Here is an 18,713-nt window from a genome sequence, read left to right as displayed (position 1 = left end):
TTGGATTCATACTAGTGTAAGAACCTACAAAGAAGACGTGAAATCATACAGGGAGAAAATTAGAAGGGCCAAAGCCCAACTGGAACTTCATCTGGCTACTGCCACTAAAGACAATAAAAATTGCTTCTACAAATACATTAGCAACAAAAGGAGGGCTAAAGAAGACCTCCGTTATTTAATGGATGCAAGGGGAAACATAGTGACAAAGGATAAGAAAAAGGATGAGCTATCTAATGCCGCCTTTGCCTCAGGCCTTAACAGTAGGACTGGTTGTTCTTCAGGTACCCAGCCCCTTGAGCTGGAACACAGGGATGGGGAGAAGAATGAAGCTCTCATAATCCAAAGGGAAATGGTCAGTGACCTGCTACGCCACTTAGACACAAGCCTATGGGGCCGGACAGGACCCACCCAAGGGTCCTGAGGCAGCTGGCAGAAGTGCTCACTGAGCGACTCTCAACCATCTGTCAGCAGCCCTGGCTGACCGGGGAGGTGCCAGTTGACTGGAGATTAGCAAATGCGACACCCATGTAAAAGAAGGGCCGGAAGGAGCGTCCAGGCAACTACAAGCCTGTCATTCTGACCTCGGCACTGGGGAAGGTTATGGAGCAGATCCTCTTGAGTGCCATCACACGGCAAGTACAGGACAACCAGGGAGGGGATCAGGCCCAGTCAGCACAGGTCCTCCTTGACTAACCTGATCTCCTTCTGTGACAACATGACCCACTCAGTTGACGAGAGAAAGGCTGTGGCTGTTGTCTACCTGGATCTTAGAAAAGCCTTTGACACTGTTTCCCATGGCATTCTCCTGGAGAAACCGGCTGCTCATGGCTTGGATGGCTGTACTCTTCTCTGGGTTAAAAACTGGCTGAATGACTGAGCTCAAAGAGTGCTGGTGAACAGAGATCCGTCCAGTTGGCAGCCAGTCACAAGTGGTGTTCCCCAGGGCTCAGTACTGGGGCCAGTCCTGTTTAGTATCTTTAACAATGACCTGGACGAGGGCACCCTCAGGAAGTTTGCAGATGACACCAGGTTGGCCAGGAGCGTTGATCTGCTGTAGGGCAGGAAGATTCTGCAGAGGGATCCAGACAGGCTGATCGATTGTTCAAGACCACTTGTGTGAGGTTCAACAAGCAGCAGTACTGGGTCCTGCACCTGGGTCACAACAAACCCCATGCAATGCTACAGGCTTGGGGAAGAGTGACTGGAAAGATCACCAGTGGGAAGGGACCTGGGGGTGCTGGTCAAATGCCAGGCGAGTATGAGGCAGCAGTGTGCTCAGGTGGCCAAGAGGGCCAATGGCATCCTGGCTTGTATCCAAAACAGCGGGGCCAGCAGACAAGGGAGGCGATTGTCCCCCTGTGCTCAGCACTGGTGAGGCTGCACCTCGAATGCTGGGTTCAGTTTTTGGCCCCTCACTACAGGAAAGACATTGAGGTGCTGGAGCGTGTCCAGAGAAAAGCAACAAAGCTGGTGAAGGGTCTAGAGCACAAGTCTTATTATGAGGAGCGGCTGAGGGAACTGGGGTTGTTTAGCCTTGAGAAAAGGGGGCTGAGGGGAGACCTTATCACTCTCTACCTGAAACGACCTGAACGGAAGTTCCAACAAGGTGGATGTCAGTCTCTTCTCCCAAGCAGCAAGCAGTAGGACAAGAGCAAATGGCCTCAAGTTGTGACAGGGGAGGTTTAGATTGGATATGAGGAAAAGTGTCTTCACTGAGAGGCTTGTCAAGCATTGGAACGGGTTGCCCAGGGAGGTGGTTGAGTCACCAGCCCCGCAAGTATTTAAGAGATGTGTAGATGTGGCACTTGGGGCCATGGTTTAGTGGTGGACTTTGCAGCGCTAGGTTAACGGTTTGACACGATGATCTTAAAGGTCTTAACCTAATTGATTCTATACAGTTAGACAGGCAAGGCTACTGAGTTCAGAATCAGGCCCATGGTTATCCCTAAGAAGCGAATGTCATGCAACTATACTTAACTTGCAGCGTCATCTAAATCCAGTTTAAGAACCAGAAAATAGGCTTTTGACAACAATAGTATTTCAAAATGACAGTGTAATTAAATTTAAGTCAAAGCTATGCAATGATGGACTGTATGTTTATGTGTAACCAGCAAATTATATGCTTTTAAGCGTGTCAGAATTTTCAAAAGAATTAACCAGTGCAGTAATTCAGCTGAGAAAATGGTGGTAGGAAAAAAACTCCCCCAGGTCATTTTTCAACCAGCTGATCTGATGTGCTACCTACTGTATGCCTCATACAGTTTTTCCAATTCCTACTTCCCTAAAATGCCATGTGTTTTAATACCATCCAAGGACAAACCAATAGTCACGCTTCACTCACTTCTGAGAAGCAAGCAAAGGCAGTGCGTGAATATGATTAACAAGAAAGTCAGTCTGCCATCCTATATTACTAGTTCAGACTCAGTTAAGTCTGGTCAGACATTATCATGCATGAGCAATGCCAACAGAGAATTAGTGGGCAGTCCACTGTGGTTTCTAGGATGTGGAGGAAAAATAAGCGGGGAGAAATTGCAGAAAAGGTCTGGATTGAATGAAGAGCAAAGAGAACTTTCATAAGACAGGGCAGATCTCAAAAATGGTGTGATCTCCATTTTAAAATGAACTGACAGCATAATTAACCAGTAACAAACACGTGGTGGTTTCTAAGCAGCACCTCTGGAAGGCACTTACCTGCTATGCTCTGTCCTTGTTTCTACCCCTCTCTCCAGGTTTGTGCATCACCTACCAAAGGAGTTCCCCATGCCAATGGAGGCTACTGCAGGAGTCTATAATAGAGTCACCTATTAACTCCCATTTAGTGGGGAAGTGAGGCAAATTCTCTTCTTTATTATTTTTTCAATTGGCAGAACGTTTACTTTAATACATGAATTTCTAAGCTATCCTTTAATAAAAGAAGAGTCTGTGGTGGTAGAATGTACTTCCTTGAAACTGAACAGAAAAAGCTTTAATAACTCATGTTTAAATACACTAAAGCTAATCAATTCATCCTGCATTCAAGTTTCTATTACACTTCTAAAAAAGCACAAAACAGGTCTGTAAAATATAATTAGGGTGAGACTGCTACATACAGCATGTAAAATCAAGACTACAGCTTTCACTTCATTTGTTTTGCAGACTCATTAGAATTTTTTTCATTTAAATGTCTTGATCTATGTAACCACATTTATATGTGAAAGAAACAACAAATTAAATTAAATTAGTCCTTATTTAAGATGTATTTGAAACCACCTAAAACTGATGTTCTTAGTCAGTTCCACAATTTCCAAATCAGATGGGGGGGGGGGGGGGGGGGGGAGGGATAAATTTTGTTAGCAGTTCAGAAAACAGCCAAATTAATGTACATTTTAAAAAAATATTCTACTTCCACAAACTTGTATGCTGGAATTTAACTAGCTGGAAAATCTAATAAAGATTCAGAGTGTGTGTGTCTCTGTCCTACAGATGACTACTCTATCCCTAATAAAGAGAGACATAAAAAGAGCAATGAACCGAATTCCCAACCTGGTGGTCCTGGGGGCAGATGTACTGACTGCAGTGCATCCCTGGCGGAGTCAAGGGCTTGCACTCACCAAGCACGCTGTGAGCTGGGGAGCTGGCCGTACTCAGCCTGGGCACCATGCCATTCAGATGCAGGTAGGTGCCAGGATGAGAGAGCAGCACAGTCCACAAGACAGCACTGGCACTGTCCTGCCTCTCCTCACAGAGCCCCCAATACTGTGGTCACCCCATCGAGGGCTGCCTGTCCCACTGTCTTGCCTTCCATAGGTGTCTCTCCCCAGGTTGCCAGGAAACAGCAGTAAAGGAACTATCTCTGCATTAATATGAGTGCTAGGACTGGGTGTAAGTGCAGTACTTCTACAGGAGTTGTAAAGCAGAAGGGAAATTTTCTTCAACTCATCATTCATACACAGGCTTTAAGTATAGACTGACGGCATGCATACCATCAGTGGTAATAAGAAACATCAGCGTGAATGCTGTGCTGAGAAAGAGAATTCGTGGACAATCACTGGAAGGTTCACAATGCTCAGCATTTTCAAATCATGGTCAACAGAGGTGCATGTCGTAATGCCAAGAGATTTTCCAAGTCCTATGACAGTAATCAAAGAATAATCACAGAGCAGCTGACGTTCTGTCCTGCAAAGAGTTTGTGCCCTGTTTAAGGATAAAAATGCTCCAGAGCGAGTTATGGCTACAACCAGAAGAAATAAATTAAAATAATAAATAATATCTAGACATGTTTTCTAACCATACCGTTGAGAAGAGGCTGTCCTCCATGTACAGTCCTTGACACCACTGCACTGTGAACATCTTCAGAAAATCCGGTCTTGCATGACATATCTTCACAGGTTGCTTTTATTGGTGCCTGAAATGCAAGACAAAATTTATGTAATACTCACAACCATCATTCACCAGAGAAACATTCCAGCTGGCACATACTCCATTTTGCTGCTGTCTTGTACAAGCAGCATCTTTGTTTCTGAACGACTGCAATTAGGACCGCAAGGGCAAAGGGTTAATCTTTCTGATAACTGGAATGGAAGGAACAAATCCCACTTGTCTGGTAAGATCTAAATAATACACAATCTCAATTCTTCTGACAACTGAACATTTCCACTAAAGCAGTCATCGAGACTGAAAGAAAATCATAGGGGGAACAAAAACATTCCTTCCTCTGGAAATAAATGTTGCACAAAACCCAGTGGCAACTTTTTCATAGCCAGATTACTTGAGACTAATTACTTCAACCGCTGATTTAAAATGCTTTATTTAGAGTATTTCTATGTGAGGCTGCACCAGAACAAGTAAACCAAGATAAAATGCTACATTTGCAGTAACTTAGCAGAACTTATATTTGCCTTAGCATTCAAAGAGAAACCATATAAAGCCAAATGCTTCCAATGCAATCTCCTTCTATTTCAAAGGGATGTTAAGTTAAAAGGATATTATTAAATTTGCACAAGGGAAGAACTGTTTGTTCTCTCAGTTGTTCAGAAATTTTCTCCTCAAATCACATTCTTGAAGAATTGCATAAATGTCTTTGTATTAAGAAATATAATAAAGCATTTGGAAACTTGTTTGTTCTGTAGTGTTCCATGTTCAGAAAATATTTCTGACAGCTAAGCCCGTTTCCAGGACAGTTCATTGTCTAGTTGAAAAAAAAATTAATTCAATTTTCTGTGCAAAGGACTAAGATTTCTTTTCAGTGGATTGTTTTTGCTTCATTTTAGTGCTGCACAAGACATTAGCCCACCTTACATCTGGTTAAATGACTATACAAGGTAAAAAAACCCTTTCACGCTGCAAAAAGGCAGAGAGGCCGGCTCCCACGCCAGCCTGGGCTGAGACACATCCAGGAAATGGCAAGAGTTCTCCCACAGTCTCAAACACACCTACAAGCCAAGGAAAGGCCTATTCATGTGCATGCCTAGATGTAGTATATGGTCTTTTGACAGCGTAAGCAGCTGTGCTGCTATAGCATACCTAAACCTGATCAAGACTTAGATTTCCCTTTTTACTTTCCCAGATAGGCTTCCATCAAGCAGACCTACTCAAGGCCACGTAAGCACATCAGCATACACTCGATAAAGCAAGCCCTACAGGAAAAAGAAAAAAAAAAAAGTATGAAGAGGAGATTATATTATACCCATTTACCACAGTAACCTCAGGGAAAGAGAGCATTAGAGCAGAGATGGGACAGAAGCATCTCAGACCACAACGGTTTCCTCAGGGAAGGGAGATCGGGCAGAAATATAATCTCTCCACTGACACACATGGCCAAGCTCAGCATACCAAACCCTGTCAGAATAACTTTACCACTAATACGAGGAGGCATTTGTTGCACTTACACCAGCATGGTCCTAACTAAGCAACTCAACACTGACACTAGCAAAAAACCCCCCAATAATAATAATAAAAAAATACTCAAATTTACTGTCTAACTACTAAGTTAAAACACTATCCAGGCAAGCACCCAGTAAGAACAGGCAATTATCAAGTGTCAGGTTAACTTAAACTGTGATGTGGATTTAATTGTGAGTTAAGTACTACACGGGTATCTCACCTGTGTACAATTACTTATGTACTTTAAAATGTTTATGTAAGGAGAAAGCAAACATAAACCAACACTTTAAGCTACTATGTTACCTGCAAAGCTGAAACTTGGATCTGTAGCTAAACCCCAAAAGCTCATCTACACACTGAGTTTTTAAGATAAAACAATGGTAAATAAAAAATAATTATGATTCCAGTTGCCACTTTCCTCAGCTTTAGAACTCAAATCACAGGTTTGATAAGGTTTCCATAATTTGCAAGAAAAATAGTAAGCATAATTTAAACTACTGTACAAAAGGTGACCTCAAAGCAAATGGAGCGGGGTGGAGAGCCTTTCATGGTACCCTGGGCAGACAGCTGAGGAGATAGCAGGATTTTTAGCAGGTCTGTACTGATGTGCCCGGGAATCTTTCAGCTTTTTCAGATCTATATGTACTAAACAGCTCTTATAAACTGAAACAATGTCCACTGAAACAAAGGCTGGGGGGACATGAATAGAGAGCCTTCTTCATTCTTTCATTTGCAGTCATCAATTTTATCTGGACACAAAAGACTGTACTCTGCTCTCGAAAAACAGCCCTTTGTAAAGATTGTTTGAGAATAAAAACACAAGGGAAGGAAGAATTCAAATTTTCAACAATTCTTAATCACCCTATGTTAAGCATTTTGAATTAAGTAGAAGTTGTAGCTTCAGACACGCTGGGTCATATCAAGTTCAGCCTAAGAGTACTGCAAGACTTAAACCATTTTAAGCAAAAGAGGATGCTGAAATATTTTTATCCCCTTATCTGGGGCAAAAGGGGAAAGCTAGTGAAGATTATGGGGCATATAATTGTAAATTACAGGCTTTGTGTAATTAGTACAATGCCCAAGACTATTTCAAACATAAGATAATATTACTTGTACATTCATCTACAGAAGGACACTACTTAAAAAACTATCTTTTAAGATGGAAAGCAATTACCTTAGCTCGTACCTATATAAAACCTACTTAATGGAGTTAGAAAGCTTTGAACAAGCTCAGCACTTGGAAAATTCTCCTCTCAAGTACTAACAGACTTTGCTAAAGCAAAATAGGGTTACTACTGGAAAACTATTCTGCTTTCCTCAGCCTTTATAGCTTATTTAGTCATTTTTAACTACAAAAGAGTAATAAGCATTATCATCTCCAGATGCTAAGGAGCTAACACCGAGTCAAACAGTGTGTCAGATCATGCATATAAACTCAGTAGTGTAGATCTCAGATTAAATGCAATAGGCAAACTGCAATTATGAAGCAATATGATGTAAATTAGAAGTCTTCTGTCAAAGTTATTATTCAATCAATTAAAAGAACTAGCTGTTTCGATATACTTACGGCAGTTAAGCCTGCAGTTTTCATACCCTGCTCCTCAGTTACTTTAGTTTCATATCTAGCTATCTGAGTGGTTTGATTTCAAGGTTGTATTCCTGCTGAGAATCTCAACTTCATAAATCTAAAGGACCTGTGTTTACATTACATCTTTACATTTGTCTTCCAATAATATAGGCCTCATGCTTGTGAAAGGACTGTAAATTAAAACAAGAATAAAGACACACAGGATTGCTGCACTAGTGCTGGCAGTTCTGGACTATTACCCCTTTGCAATGTCCATACTTTTTAGAAATTAGCCACATCTAGAATTAAATTCTGTAAAGAAACATCTATTTAAAAAAATGGAAGCTCGCCACATGACTGTAGAAGTAATTTTGTGTCACAACACGCATCCTAGATTTGCAGAATTGGGCTCTCAAACAAGGCTGATCTTTTTCTCTCTGCATATGCCATACACCACTGGAGTTCATTAGTAGCTATTAATCTGAAATATCAAAGCCTCTGCTTTTCCACTGTTAGCATCTGCATGTACTACAACATCACATTTCTTAATACTGATTGTACCAAAACGCAAGGGAAGATGTTTTTGAAAGACTGCTTTCTTTTATATTCAATGTAGCTTACTCCTATAGGAAAATAAGCCTAGGTATTAAAATGAGAAACAGAGCGGTATGTATCAGAGAAAATACCATACTATGCAGTTATAATTGGACATAGTACAGCTGCTAGTCGCCAAGTCCAGCCAATTCACAGGGTGTTGTTGTGCAAAGCTCAAAACATCTGACAATTATATGTATGACAGAGCAGGAATAGGGTATTTGAGCTCTCCTTCCTTAATAACCAACACTAATTTGCAATTATGACAGCAATATTCAACTTAAGCACAGAGGACAGAAACATTTGTGACTGTTTAACTGGGTGTTTCTTCATTAATTTAAAGGCCAAGATGGTACCCAATACTCATTCACAACTTAAGTATCTCTACGGATTGTTCTATCCATTTTTAGTTTTGTGTATATACATCATCTGGCACAGTGGGATATGCTGTTCAAGGTAGGTCTTATGTTATGACAAGATTCTAGTTACTACCATAAGGCAAATGAAAGATGCTCTGCAGGATGTTAGACATATCTCTGAAATGCTTTAGATGCTAAACTTGAAAACATTCAGCAATTCTTTCTTTCTTTCTCTGACTTGCTACAATACCAGGAAAGCTGCAACAGTTTATACCCTCACGGTACTCAGTACTCCAGCAAATGTAGTCAAGTACAATTTGTTTTCAACTGGAGATTGCAACTGGAGAAAAAGAAAAGTGCCTTTCATTCAAATTGTTCTGGAAGCCAAAAGCTTCCAAAGTGGGTGCCAGGATACATCCTCCCAGAGGTCATTCAGTTACACCAGAAAGGGCTTTCATTATGCCATCTTCACTTCTAATTAGTGCTCTACTTCATGAACCAGGAGATTTTAGATCAGAAAATCCAGCTTCTTAAACCAATAGTTAAAGCTTTCAAACACTTTCCCAAAATAACAGAATCTCCAAATTTTGTGCTATCGTCTAGTTTAAAATTAGTTGCCTTAAACCACCACTGGTTACCACAGATTATGATAACTTTACAAATTACAGTCTCACAAACTGGGTTCGTAGCCTATTCTGTTAACCCCAACTGAGAGACCACGTTCATTTGCTTCATTAAACACTATACATTTATTTGGTATATCCCTCCCACTCAGCACAATGCCATAACCCAGCTTGGACTTTCCCCTTCCCTCAAGTAGGCGGATATGGAGTGCTGCATCTTCCAAGACATGTGGTTATCCAGACAGGCCACAGCGCCTATCACAGGAGGACAGCTTAAAATTTCAACTGCAATAATAAAAGCAAATGAAATTTTGTAAGTCTAAGTCAAACTTTTAATATAAATATATATATTAAAAAAAAAAAAATCAGCCCTATGTTTGACTATACATTCGCATTTCTCCAAGACAGAAAACTATCTCTCTCTGATTTGATAATAGCTATTGTATTGCTCATGTTGAAGATCTCTGCCCACAAAGACTGTTTCTAATGCATACAGGAGGATGCTGCATTTTCCCAACCTTCAGGGAAGGCCTTGCAAGGCCTATCTGGAAGAACTCTTTTGGAGTATCACAAAATTTTAACTATGTCTTCAGCTGCTGGGCGATAATTATATGCTAATTATAAGGAATGGAGCAGTCCCTAGAGGAGTCTGTTAGTAAAAATATATTTTTTAAATATGTCAAGGAGTGCCTAGAGGAGAGGATAAACGTGCCTTTTGGAAACATGATATTTAATTAAATACACGAATACTGACTAAAACCAAATAGTTTAAGTGAAACATTGAAAAGATTTGGCAGCAATATAACTTCCATCTTGGAAGCTGCTGATCCCGTATCTGTTTGCATAAGCCATTTAAAAATAGAAAGCCTAATTTCCCTTTTTTATTCAGACAGAGCTCCCATGATCTTTCAGGGAGAACTGCAGGATCAAATCAAATGATGAATCACACAGACTTGGTTACACATCTCTCCAGGTGAACAGCAGCATGGCCCAACACCCAGGCGAAAAAGGTCCCTCTCAGGTCACTCACAAACTACAAATGCAGCACTTTAGCAAAATACAAATCCTTCAAAAACTTGTTCTTCAATAAAGTACACCACCTTTTTTTCCCTCTCAAGACTGAACCTCTACATGTGCCAGTATTAACCTGGCCAACCAGTAAATCTTAGTTCAGTGGTAGGTGAGGAGAAGTGCTATCTTAACTACCATCGCTATTGCAAGAGATGTTAAGTATTCATTCTGCTTTCATTACTCTCCACCCTGATATGTCCCATTGCATCTTATGCACAACTAGAGCCACTGGGTTAGTGAAAGTACACCAGCTATTCAGTAAGGTTCTTCCTATGCTCTACAACAAAAAGCAATTTAAAATAAAAATGCCAGGGACCAATAAAGGTTGTGTAGTCTTGAGGGGACAGGTTTGTGTTCTGTATGTGTACATTGTTTCAAAGAAATTAAATTCTTATCCTAATGGGAGTGCTGGTGAACTACTAAAACTACTGCAAGTTTTCTAAACTGTTTTTGTTAACCTAAAAAAAACATTTACAAAGACAGTGAGAGGCAGAAAGAGAGTTTAACTGGCAACTGATCCTCTTACTCAGGCAAGAAAAGCCATTCAACAGTTCCTGCTCCTTACGACACAATCAAAAGTCCCTTACACAAGACTGTCTGTACTGAGTAAAAATAACTTTACTCACAGCTTCCTCAAGCTATTTTTAAATGTACACATGCACTTCTGTCACAATTAAAGTGTCTTATGTGCTACAGTGCTCAGTTGTTAAAACTAACAAATGAAATTATTGACATAAAAGCATAGATGAAACTAAGATGGGGCATGACAGGGCTCTTCCAGTGATGTTTCTGGGAGCTCCTTCAACTTCTGGGAGCAGAAAGAAAAACAGTAGTTGGGAAGACTTTGTATTACACATACTTAACTAGATGCAGTTAAAAAATATCATCATTTTGGCCAATATTTCAAAAACTGGTATCAAAAAAGTATACAATCATCTTTCTAGCACATTAGGCTGCATGCCTACCTAGCAGTATTACCAATGAAGAGAGACAGCAGTAGAAGGCTTTCTAGAAAGCACATAACATTTATTGAAAATACATAAATTGACAAAACAAGAATATATACCTTGTTACATAAGCACCACATATAATTCTGAGCTTGTTACAATATCTGCTCAGATAATATGAACTTGTTTAATACACAAAATTATCTCCCATTTTGTCAACCAACGATTTACATTCCAAAAATTCATTGTCGATCTACACTACCTTATCTGTCCTACAATAGATGTAAAAAGCAGTTTAAACAAAAAAAAAACAACACAAAAAACCAGTCTCTTCACAATTCTCAGTTCTGCAATTATCTGAATTTTGAGGATGTGTCAGTGGCATCACTATCACCTAAACCAGACAGACTAGGATTAGAGAGCGCTCTACTGCAATATCCTGCCATATTTAACTTTTCAGATAGATTCTTTGCAAACAAAGCAAAACCAGAAAAGGAAGATCTAAATCCAAAAAGGCTGAGCCACTCAGATAACTGCCCTGTTCTGGGTCTTATGAAACATGTTATAAAATGCATCCAATTGACTCTCAAAGGAGTTAATGATGTTGGGAGTCTGATTTGTTAAAAGGAGACACACTGAAACTCACATTTGTGCTTATACAATTATGTATTTACTGTATGACTTAAAGTAGACCGATTTAAAAAAAATAAAATTGAAGACACAGCTGCATTATGAGAGACAGAAGATGCACCCACAACAGATCTCACTGCCACTTCTACACAAAGCCACATTAATATGCCTCACCCCAATTCTGCCAGAAACTACTGTAGGGGGTGGGTACTAGAGGGGTACAGCTGGCAAGAAATGCCATTGCTGGATTCTCAGCAGAGACAGCTTAACAGGAGTGTCATTTAGGGTAGTAGCTTTATCACCTGGATACATTCACTAAGACCTGGAATACAACCAAAACAGCATGCGGAGGGTAATAACTTACATCCTCTGTCATCGTAATTCGAATTCACACTAGTCACCCAGGCATGAAAGGCTCCAAAACTGTTGTATTGTTTACTTCTTTCTGATTTAGAAATTGACAACAGCCACAGAGTGATCCAATCATCTTATACATTTAAAGAAATTATTCCCTTTTCGAGCAAGAAATTTCTGCTCCCCTTTCCAGTTCATTTCTAATTAACAGCAGTTTCATTCCTGTAAACTCATGCTAGCTCTCCCATTCCTCTTTCAATCCTGTTGTTACCCCAGTTCCAAAAACTGGAACTGTTGTTTTGGCCCAAAAACCAAGCCTTGCTCCCTTTATCCTCTCTTCTCTCAGTTTCTTTCACATAATGCTTCCAGACTCATACTGATCTGTTAACCGCCAAAATAAAGTGCAGTTTTCATTCTCCTCCATCTCATGCAGGGTACATATTGCCAAAAATCTAAAGCCTTATTTCCTGTACACAAACAGCACCCACAGATCTGCCTTAAAACCTGCTTCCAGTTACAATATTTCAAGTAATTCCATTATGACGGCTTTTCTACATCACTGATGAATAACGAAGCGATCAATAACTCCAGAATAAGGGTAAATAGCTCTTGTGTTGCACAGATGAAAAACTAAGTAGTAAGGTTCAACATTTCAAAAGAACCTGGTACAGATAGCCTCCTACAAAACATAAGTAGTACATATGATGATGGGGCGGGGGGGAAGTTAGCACTGCACCTAGCTTGTGAAGGTTCTTTGCAGTATGCATGAAAGAAGGGGGGGGGGGAGCAAATTTTAAAATGAAAGTGTTGTACAGGCACAGGTCTATAAATCTGATTTCATACCCAAGTTCCAATTTTGTTACACACTATTAAAAAGCAACTCTAACCTGATTTAATGGATACCCAAACAAGGGGGAAATTGAATTCCCCAACCGTATCGTGCCAGTGACACTGAGTGATACATAAAAGCAATACAGCTAGTTCCTGTACTTAATTCATAGCGTGTGCTTCAATTTCAAACCTGCCCTGGGTAGAAAAAAAGATGGAATAAAAGGTTACTGCAGAATTTGTGCTTTAAAGATTTATTGAGATAGGAAGACTAAACAGAGCTGAAAGCATGTATAATAAACAGCACAGGACTTGGGGAAAAAAAAAAAAAAAAGGAAGCAAGCTGCATGTACAGATCTGCCGAGATACTACCATTTACAGAAAAAAAAAAAAAAAAAAAAGCAAAACCCAAACCGAACCAAGAATCAACCAGTACATAAATAATAATTTAAAAAAAACAATCACCAACCCAACAGCCTGTAAGTGGCACATCACAAGTTTCTGAACAGGGTGGCTGCTTTCATAAGACGCTCATGCCCAGCCGGACACTCCTGTGTCACGCCAGCCAGCCCGCCCCGTGTCCTTTTCAGACTCCAGGGAAAATGCCCGGCTGCCGTGGAGCAGCGCTTCAGCACCTCGCTCGCCTGGCGCAAGTCATCACCCCCGCGAGTGGCTCAGAAACTGCGGGGAAGGACCCGGCCGCCCGGGGACCCCGTGAGGGGCCCGGCTGTCAGAGAGGGGGACGAGGAGCCGGGAGGACGAGCGGGCTCCTCCTGCCCCGCTGCGGCGGCGCGGGCGGGGGCAGCGGGTGCGCTGCACCATGGACAGTGGCTGCGCCCGCCGCCTCCCCCTGCCCTGCGCCAGCCGCTGCAGGCACGGCGGGAGGGCGCCGCGGCCGCCCCGGACCCCCGGCCCCGCCGCCGGCCTCGCCTCAGCCCGCTCCCCGGCCCGCCAGAAATGCCCCGACCGTAAATACCATTAAGAGGCGATGATCTGCGCCATCTGTTCCTCGGACTTACCGCCCTCTCCACCCCCGGTGTCGCGCCGGATACGAGCTCAGCGAGCACAAAGCGGGAGGGGACCCCACCGCCGCGCTGCGCTCCCCACCCACCCCCAGCCTCCGCTCGGGGACCCCCCGGCTCCGCGCTCCCTCCGGACGCCCCGCGCCGCCGGCGGGGACCCAGCGCAACCACCGCCCCGCAGGCGCTGCCCTCGCTGCCCCAACTGGGATCCATTTTGTCATCTCCCCGTCCTCCTCCCCGCCGGCGTCCCGTCAGTCCCGTCTCGCCCCGGACGCCCCCTCGCAGGGGCGCCGGCCCGCAGATCCCTGCTTTCTGCACGGACAGAGCCCCCCGCCCCGGGGCACCTCGGCCGGCGCTGCCCTGCGTCCCGGACTGCCCGCCCGGGACCCCGCCGCTCGCGGCGGGCGAGGAGCGAGCCCGGGCCGCCCCGGCGAGCCCGCCGGGGGGAGGCAGCAGCAGGACTTTGATAATAATAAATTAAACACTTCGGAGCCCGAGCCAGTCCCAGTGGAAATTCCCGTTAACGGCAGGGGGTGGGGAAGCCCGGCGCCCAGGCGGAGGCTGATTAAATTCTTCCCGGGAAGGGATTAGCGGGCACGGGAGCCGGGGGTAGCCACGGCGCGGCCCGCAGGGGCCCCCAGCCGCCTGAGGAGGGGCGCGGGGGCTGCCCCCTGCCCGGCATCTCGCTGGCACCCCCTTCCCACGCGGGGCGCAGGGGGCGATGCCCGCTCCGTCCCCGCACTCCGACACTTCGTCCCCCGCGCTCACCGTGGGGCCGAGGTCCCGTCCTTCTGCCGGCCGAGCGGATACCGGGCAGCCTCCCCCGGCACCTGCTCTCCCAGCAGCGAGGGCGGGAACCTGCGTCCCCTCAGCGGCGGCGCCGCCACCCCTCGAGGCCCGGGAACCCCCCTCTCCCTCTCCGCCAGCCCGGGGCACAAGCGCCCCCCCCCCCCCCGCAGCCCAGCGGCGGGGCAGTCCCCGAGCAGGTGGCTCCGCGCGAGCGGCCACAAGCCACCCCGGGGCAACCCGGGCGCGGAGGCGGCGGCGGCGAATGCAGCCCTCCCCTAGCCCCCTCCCCGAGACCCCCACCTCGGCGGCGGAGCCTTCCCCCCCCCCCCCCCGGTTCTCCCGCCTTCCCCGGGCACCGCCGCCCGCAGGGGGAACAAAGAGACGCAGCCCGGCCCCGCTCCCCGCCGGCGGTGCTTACCTGCTGCAGGGCCGCCAGCAGCATCAGCGCCAGCGGCGGCAGGATCCGCGGCGGCGCTCCCGCTACCCGGCACATGGAGGCGAGGAGGGGCGGCGGCAGGGCGGCCCCCGGCAGTTCCGGAGCGCGGCTGGAGCCCGCTGAGCGGGGCGAGGGGAGCACCGGCGAAGAGTCGGGCAGCGGCAGCTGCCGGGGGCTGCGGACGGCGTCTGCCCCCGCCTGCCGGAGCCGGTTGCCGCTCTAGCTCATGGGCAGCGATGCAGCGGGGGAAAAGAGAGACGGAGAGAGAGAGGGGCGGAGGATGGGTGAAACTCAGCTCTGGGTCAGGCTGCTTTTCTCTCTGCCGAGCCCCCTCCGCGGTGCAGAGGGTGGGCAGGGAAGAGGAGGAGGAGGATGGGCGAACAAAAGGCTGGGCGATAAGAAAGAAGCAGTCGCTGCTGCTGCTGCGAGGCCGGTGCGGCGGCTCCCCTCAGCTGGCTGCCTTCCCCACGCCTGGACCGTGCCCGCCTCTCTCCTCCCGCCGGTGCCTCCCAGCGAGCTCGGGCAGGCGGCTCCTCTTAGCGCCTCAGCCCGGGCACGCCAGCACCGCCGCTGCTCCGGCCCCAGCCCTGCTGCATGCTCGCCCCGCACTTTCTCTCTCCCTCTTTCTTCTCCTCCCTCCACCCCTCCCCCTGCAGGCAAAACCCTCCGCTGAAGCACAATGATAACAATACCCCAGCAGCCTCTGCCTGCCGTGCGTGTGTGTATGCGCTCGCCCCGTGCCTGCCTGCCTCCCTGCCTGCTGCTGGCAGCTCCCCCTCCGCCTCCCGTCGCACCCTGTCGGCCGCACGGCCAATGGGAACGGCACGGCAAGGCCGGGGATTGCCGCCGCCTGCGAATAGTGCTGCCGCTCCTCGGTCCCCAGAGAGCCGGCGCTGGGGGCAGCGAGGCAGCGGGCAACGCCAATTCACCCTGCAATCCAACAGCTGGGGCGGGGGGGGATAAATTCCAACCCACCAACTTGGCGTACTGCCGTTGCTTGGGGGGCGAAGAGAGAGCTTGCGGGGGAAGGCCGGACCCGTCCCCACTGTGCTGGGTAGGGGATGGTCGACGCAGCGAGGAGCTGCGGGGGCGCCAGCGGTGCCAGCCCGGGGGCTGTGGGACGCCCCTGCCACCACCCGGGTGCGGGCGGCTCAGCAAGTTTCGCTCAACTGTTACCGCTGAGCAGGTTAGCTTCGCCGCCCCCCCGCCCCCGCTGTGGTTTTGGTGTATTTTTTGTTGGTGTGTGTGGTTTTTGTTTTTTTTTTTCTTTCTTTTTACCCTAACTACCTGCTTGAATTTTACCACCCAATGTTTTCAAAAGATTGGCCGGGGCTGCAATTCGCGGGTCCAAAAATGTCAGCATGCATAACGGAATGGGGAGTGTTGCTGAGTGAACAGTTACAGAAGCAAGTATCAGTGCTGGGTCATTTGCAGAGCTGGCAAGGATTTTCTCTCGCCTACAGGTCACTGAGCAAAGTTGTTTTGTGTCCATGCATCAGAGCTTCCATCCTGGGACATAATAAGGGGAGGATTTGTAGGCGTTGGCCCCTAGACAATCTTGTGAAGTGTAGATTCAAAATGGTGCGTAATTTATTTTAAAGCATCTTACTTTACACTTGAACTTGCAAGAAAAATACTCTCTGCTTCCCCCCGCCCCCTTAGAAAACAACGCAAAACGCCATGCTTATGTTTTGAAAGGAAACAGGGGGGTTGCTTTTATGTTTTGTCGGGGATAGGCGGGGTAAGCACATGCTTGTACAATACTGATGTTATTAGCTTCGAAATTGAAAATACCGGTCGCTTAGGAGCTGCGATGCAGCTGTTTACCCAAGCCGGGGGAGAGGGAAGAAAGGCCAGGAACGGCGGGGGAGATGCGGGTCGGCCGGAGCCGCCTCCGCGGGGCCGGGCAGCGCGGACAGCCAGGCACCACCTGCAGCCAGGCACCACCTGCAAGCGTTAAAAGCCAAACGAGAGGCACCCGAGGAGAGCCACCCGAAGTAGAAAAACACACAGCCCTCCTCCCTCCGTGCCCTCTGTAAAGTTGTAGCCCGTGAAATTGTGCCGAAGCCAACAGTTGTGAAGAGCGCTGAACGATGGAAACGATGCCTGGCAATGAGTTTCTGGATTAAAATTTAGCCTAGGACTGAGGAGAAGTAAGCGAGGAGGGTACAGCTGGTGTTTATATGCTGTTACAAGGAAGAGTTTCCCGGGTTTTCACCTGATGGAGCATGTGCTCGGTCTCTTTAGCAATTCTAATGTTTTCTTGGATTTGCTTATGAAACGGTGAGTTTCCCTGAGTAACAGTTTCCTCTTTGTATTCTTTGGTAGGTAGATATAACATTAACATTTACTAATGACTGTATTTTGAGCATTTATTCACTCTTACAAGTGTTATACAAAATGCAAAGCACACAATATAAACAACTCTGTAAACCAGCTGTCCAATGTGAGTAACCACCTATCATCTAAATGAGCCTGGCCCCTCATATTCCTCAACCTATCCATCCCTAAAGGCCTGAAAAAAAAAAAAAGATTTTGCAGCATATCTGGAATGTTACCAAATCGGAGCTCTGGCTGATGCTTCTTATGGTTGTGCTGCTGTCTTTAAATTTACTTAGCAGAAATACTAATGCTGGCAGAAAATTTGTTCTGGCCAACATGGTTTTCTGATTTTTTTTTTTTTTTAGCCTTGAAAAAGTTTCTATCAAAGAGTTGGCTTTCCTCATTTACACAGTTGTAATCAAAAGTTTCTTCCAGGTCATAGAGTTTCCTAGTTCTGGATACTGTGATAAAGAGAAACAAAAAGAGCAGGTGTGGATTATACCTTTTGAGGTATAGTCTGCACTGCATCTTTCTATGGGTGAGCAGCAGATGTTTGGAGGAGCAGAGCACAGGAGAAACTTCTGAATTGCTTCCAAATGTGGATGATTCCTCAGATTCAAGGCAACAGCTTCACCCCCACCCCCCAGTAATCTGGCATTAAGTAGGCATAGCTGGAGATTCAGAGTTAGAACTGCTATTAGATTGAGATCATCAGCCCTTTTCATGCATATCCTGCAAAAGCCAGCAAATGGTGGCAATTTCTGGCCAAGATTCCAAGTGATTTGGAACTAAAAGGCTTTATCTCATAACTCGGACACAGATTGCATTTATGGGTGTATTTTAACTAGTATAAAAATAAAGGACATAAGTTCATGTTCAACCTAGGAGATCTCAAGGGCTTCCCAAAAAACCTTGTTAAAATTCCATGATTAAGTTGAAGAGAGGATTAGGGTAATTCCCATGTTAGTCATGGAGTTGAGTCTGTCTTTCAGCTTGTCCAAATTAATTTTCTTTCCTAAGGTTCATAAAAATTCTGTAAAAAAAAAAAAAAAAAAAAAAAAGAATGTTTTCAATTTAGAACATGCTAGATTGTTCAAAGCTTCAGGTATTTTGGAGGAAAAAAAATAAAAAGAGCTTTTCCCTTCTAGCTCTGTCCTTACATTTAATCTACCAGGTACTGCCACTACTACTCTCCTCAATTCAAATTATGCAAATTAAGCACTTTACTGACAGTTTAGGCCTTGATCTGACAAACAGTTATACATGTGATCTCAGCAAATTGAGTCACACTGCACACAGGCATATCACT

The 18,713-nt window shown here is 45.6% G+C and overlaps 1 protein-coding gene across 3 annotated transcripts in view; it reads right to left on the bottom strand.

Annotated features, from left to right (window-relative positions):
- The window catches only part of CDH2 (cadherin 2), a 119,836-nt gene extending 104,131 nt beyond the window's left edge, over positions 1-15,705 (bottom strand). Inside the window, exons 1-2 of one of the 3 annotated variants that reach the window (XM_056332238.1) lie at positions 15,065-15,705; positions 4,273-4,384 (exon numbers count right to left, since the gene is read on the bottom strand). In XM_056332238.1, coding sequence (XP_056188213.1) covers positions 4,273-4,384; positions 15,065-15,139 — 187 coding nt within the window. In that variant the 5' untranslated portion in view covers positions 15,140-15,705. Of the gene's footprint in view, positions 1-4,272; positions 4,385-13,854; positions 14,303-14,625; positions 14,745-15,064 lie in introns of those variants that run through there. The other 2 variants (XM_056332239.1, XM_056332240.1) reach the window with 2 other exon arrangements.
- Positions 15,706-18,713: the final 3,008 nt, after the last annotated feature.

This window comes from Falco biarmicus, chromosome 3 (assembly GCF_023638135.1).
Source record: "Falco biarmicus isolate bFalBia1 chromosome 3, bFalBia1.pri, whole genome shotgun sequence".
NCBI classification, from domain to species: domain Eukaryota; kingdom Metazoa; phylum Chordata; class Aves; order Falconiformes; family Falconidae; genus Falco; species Falco biarmicus.
The sequence above is the reverse complement of the archived record's forward strand: the minus strand, read 5'-3'. Positions and strand labels throughout refer to the sequence as shown.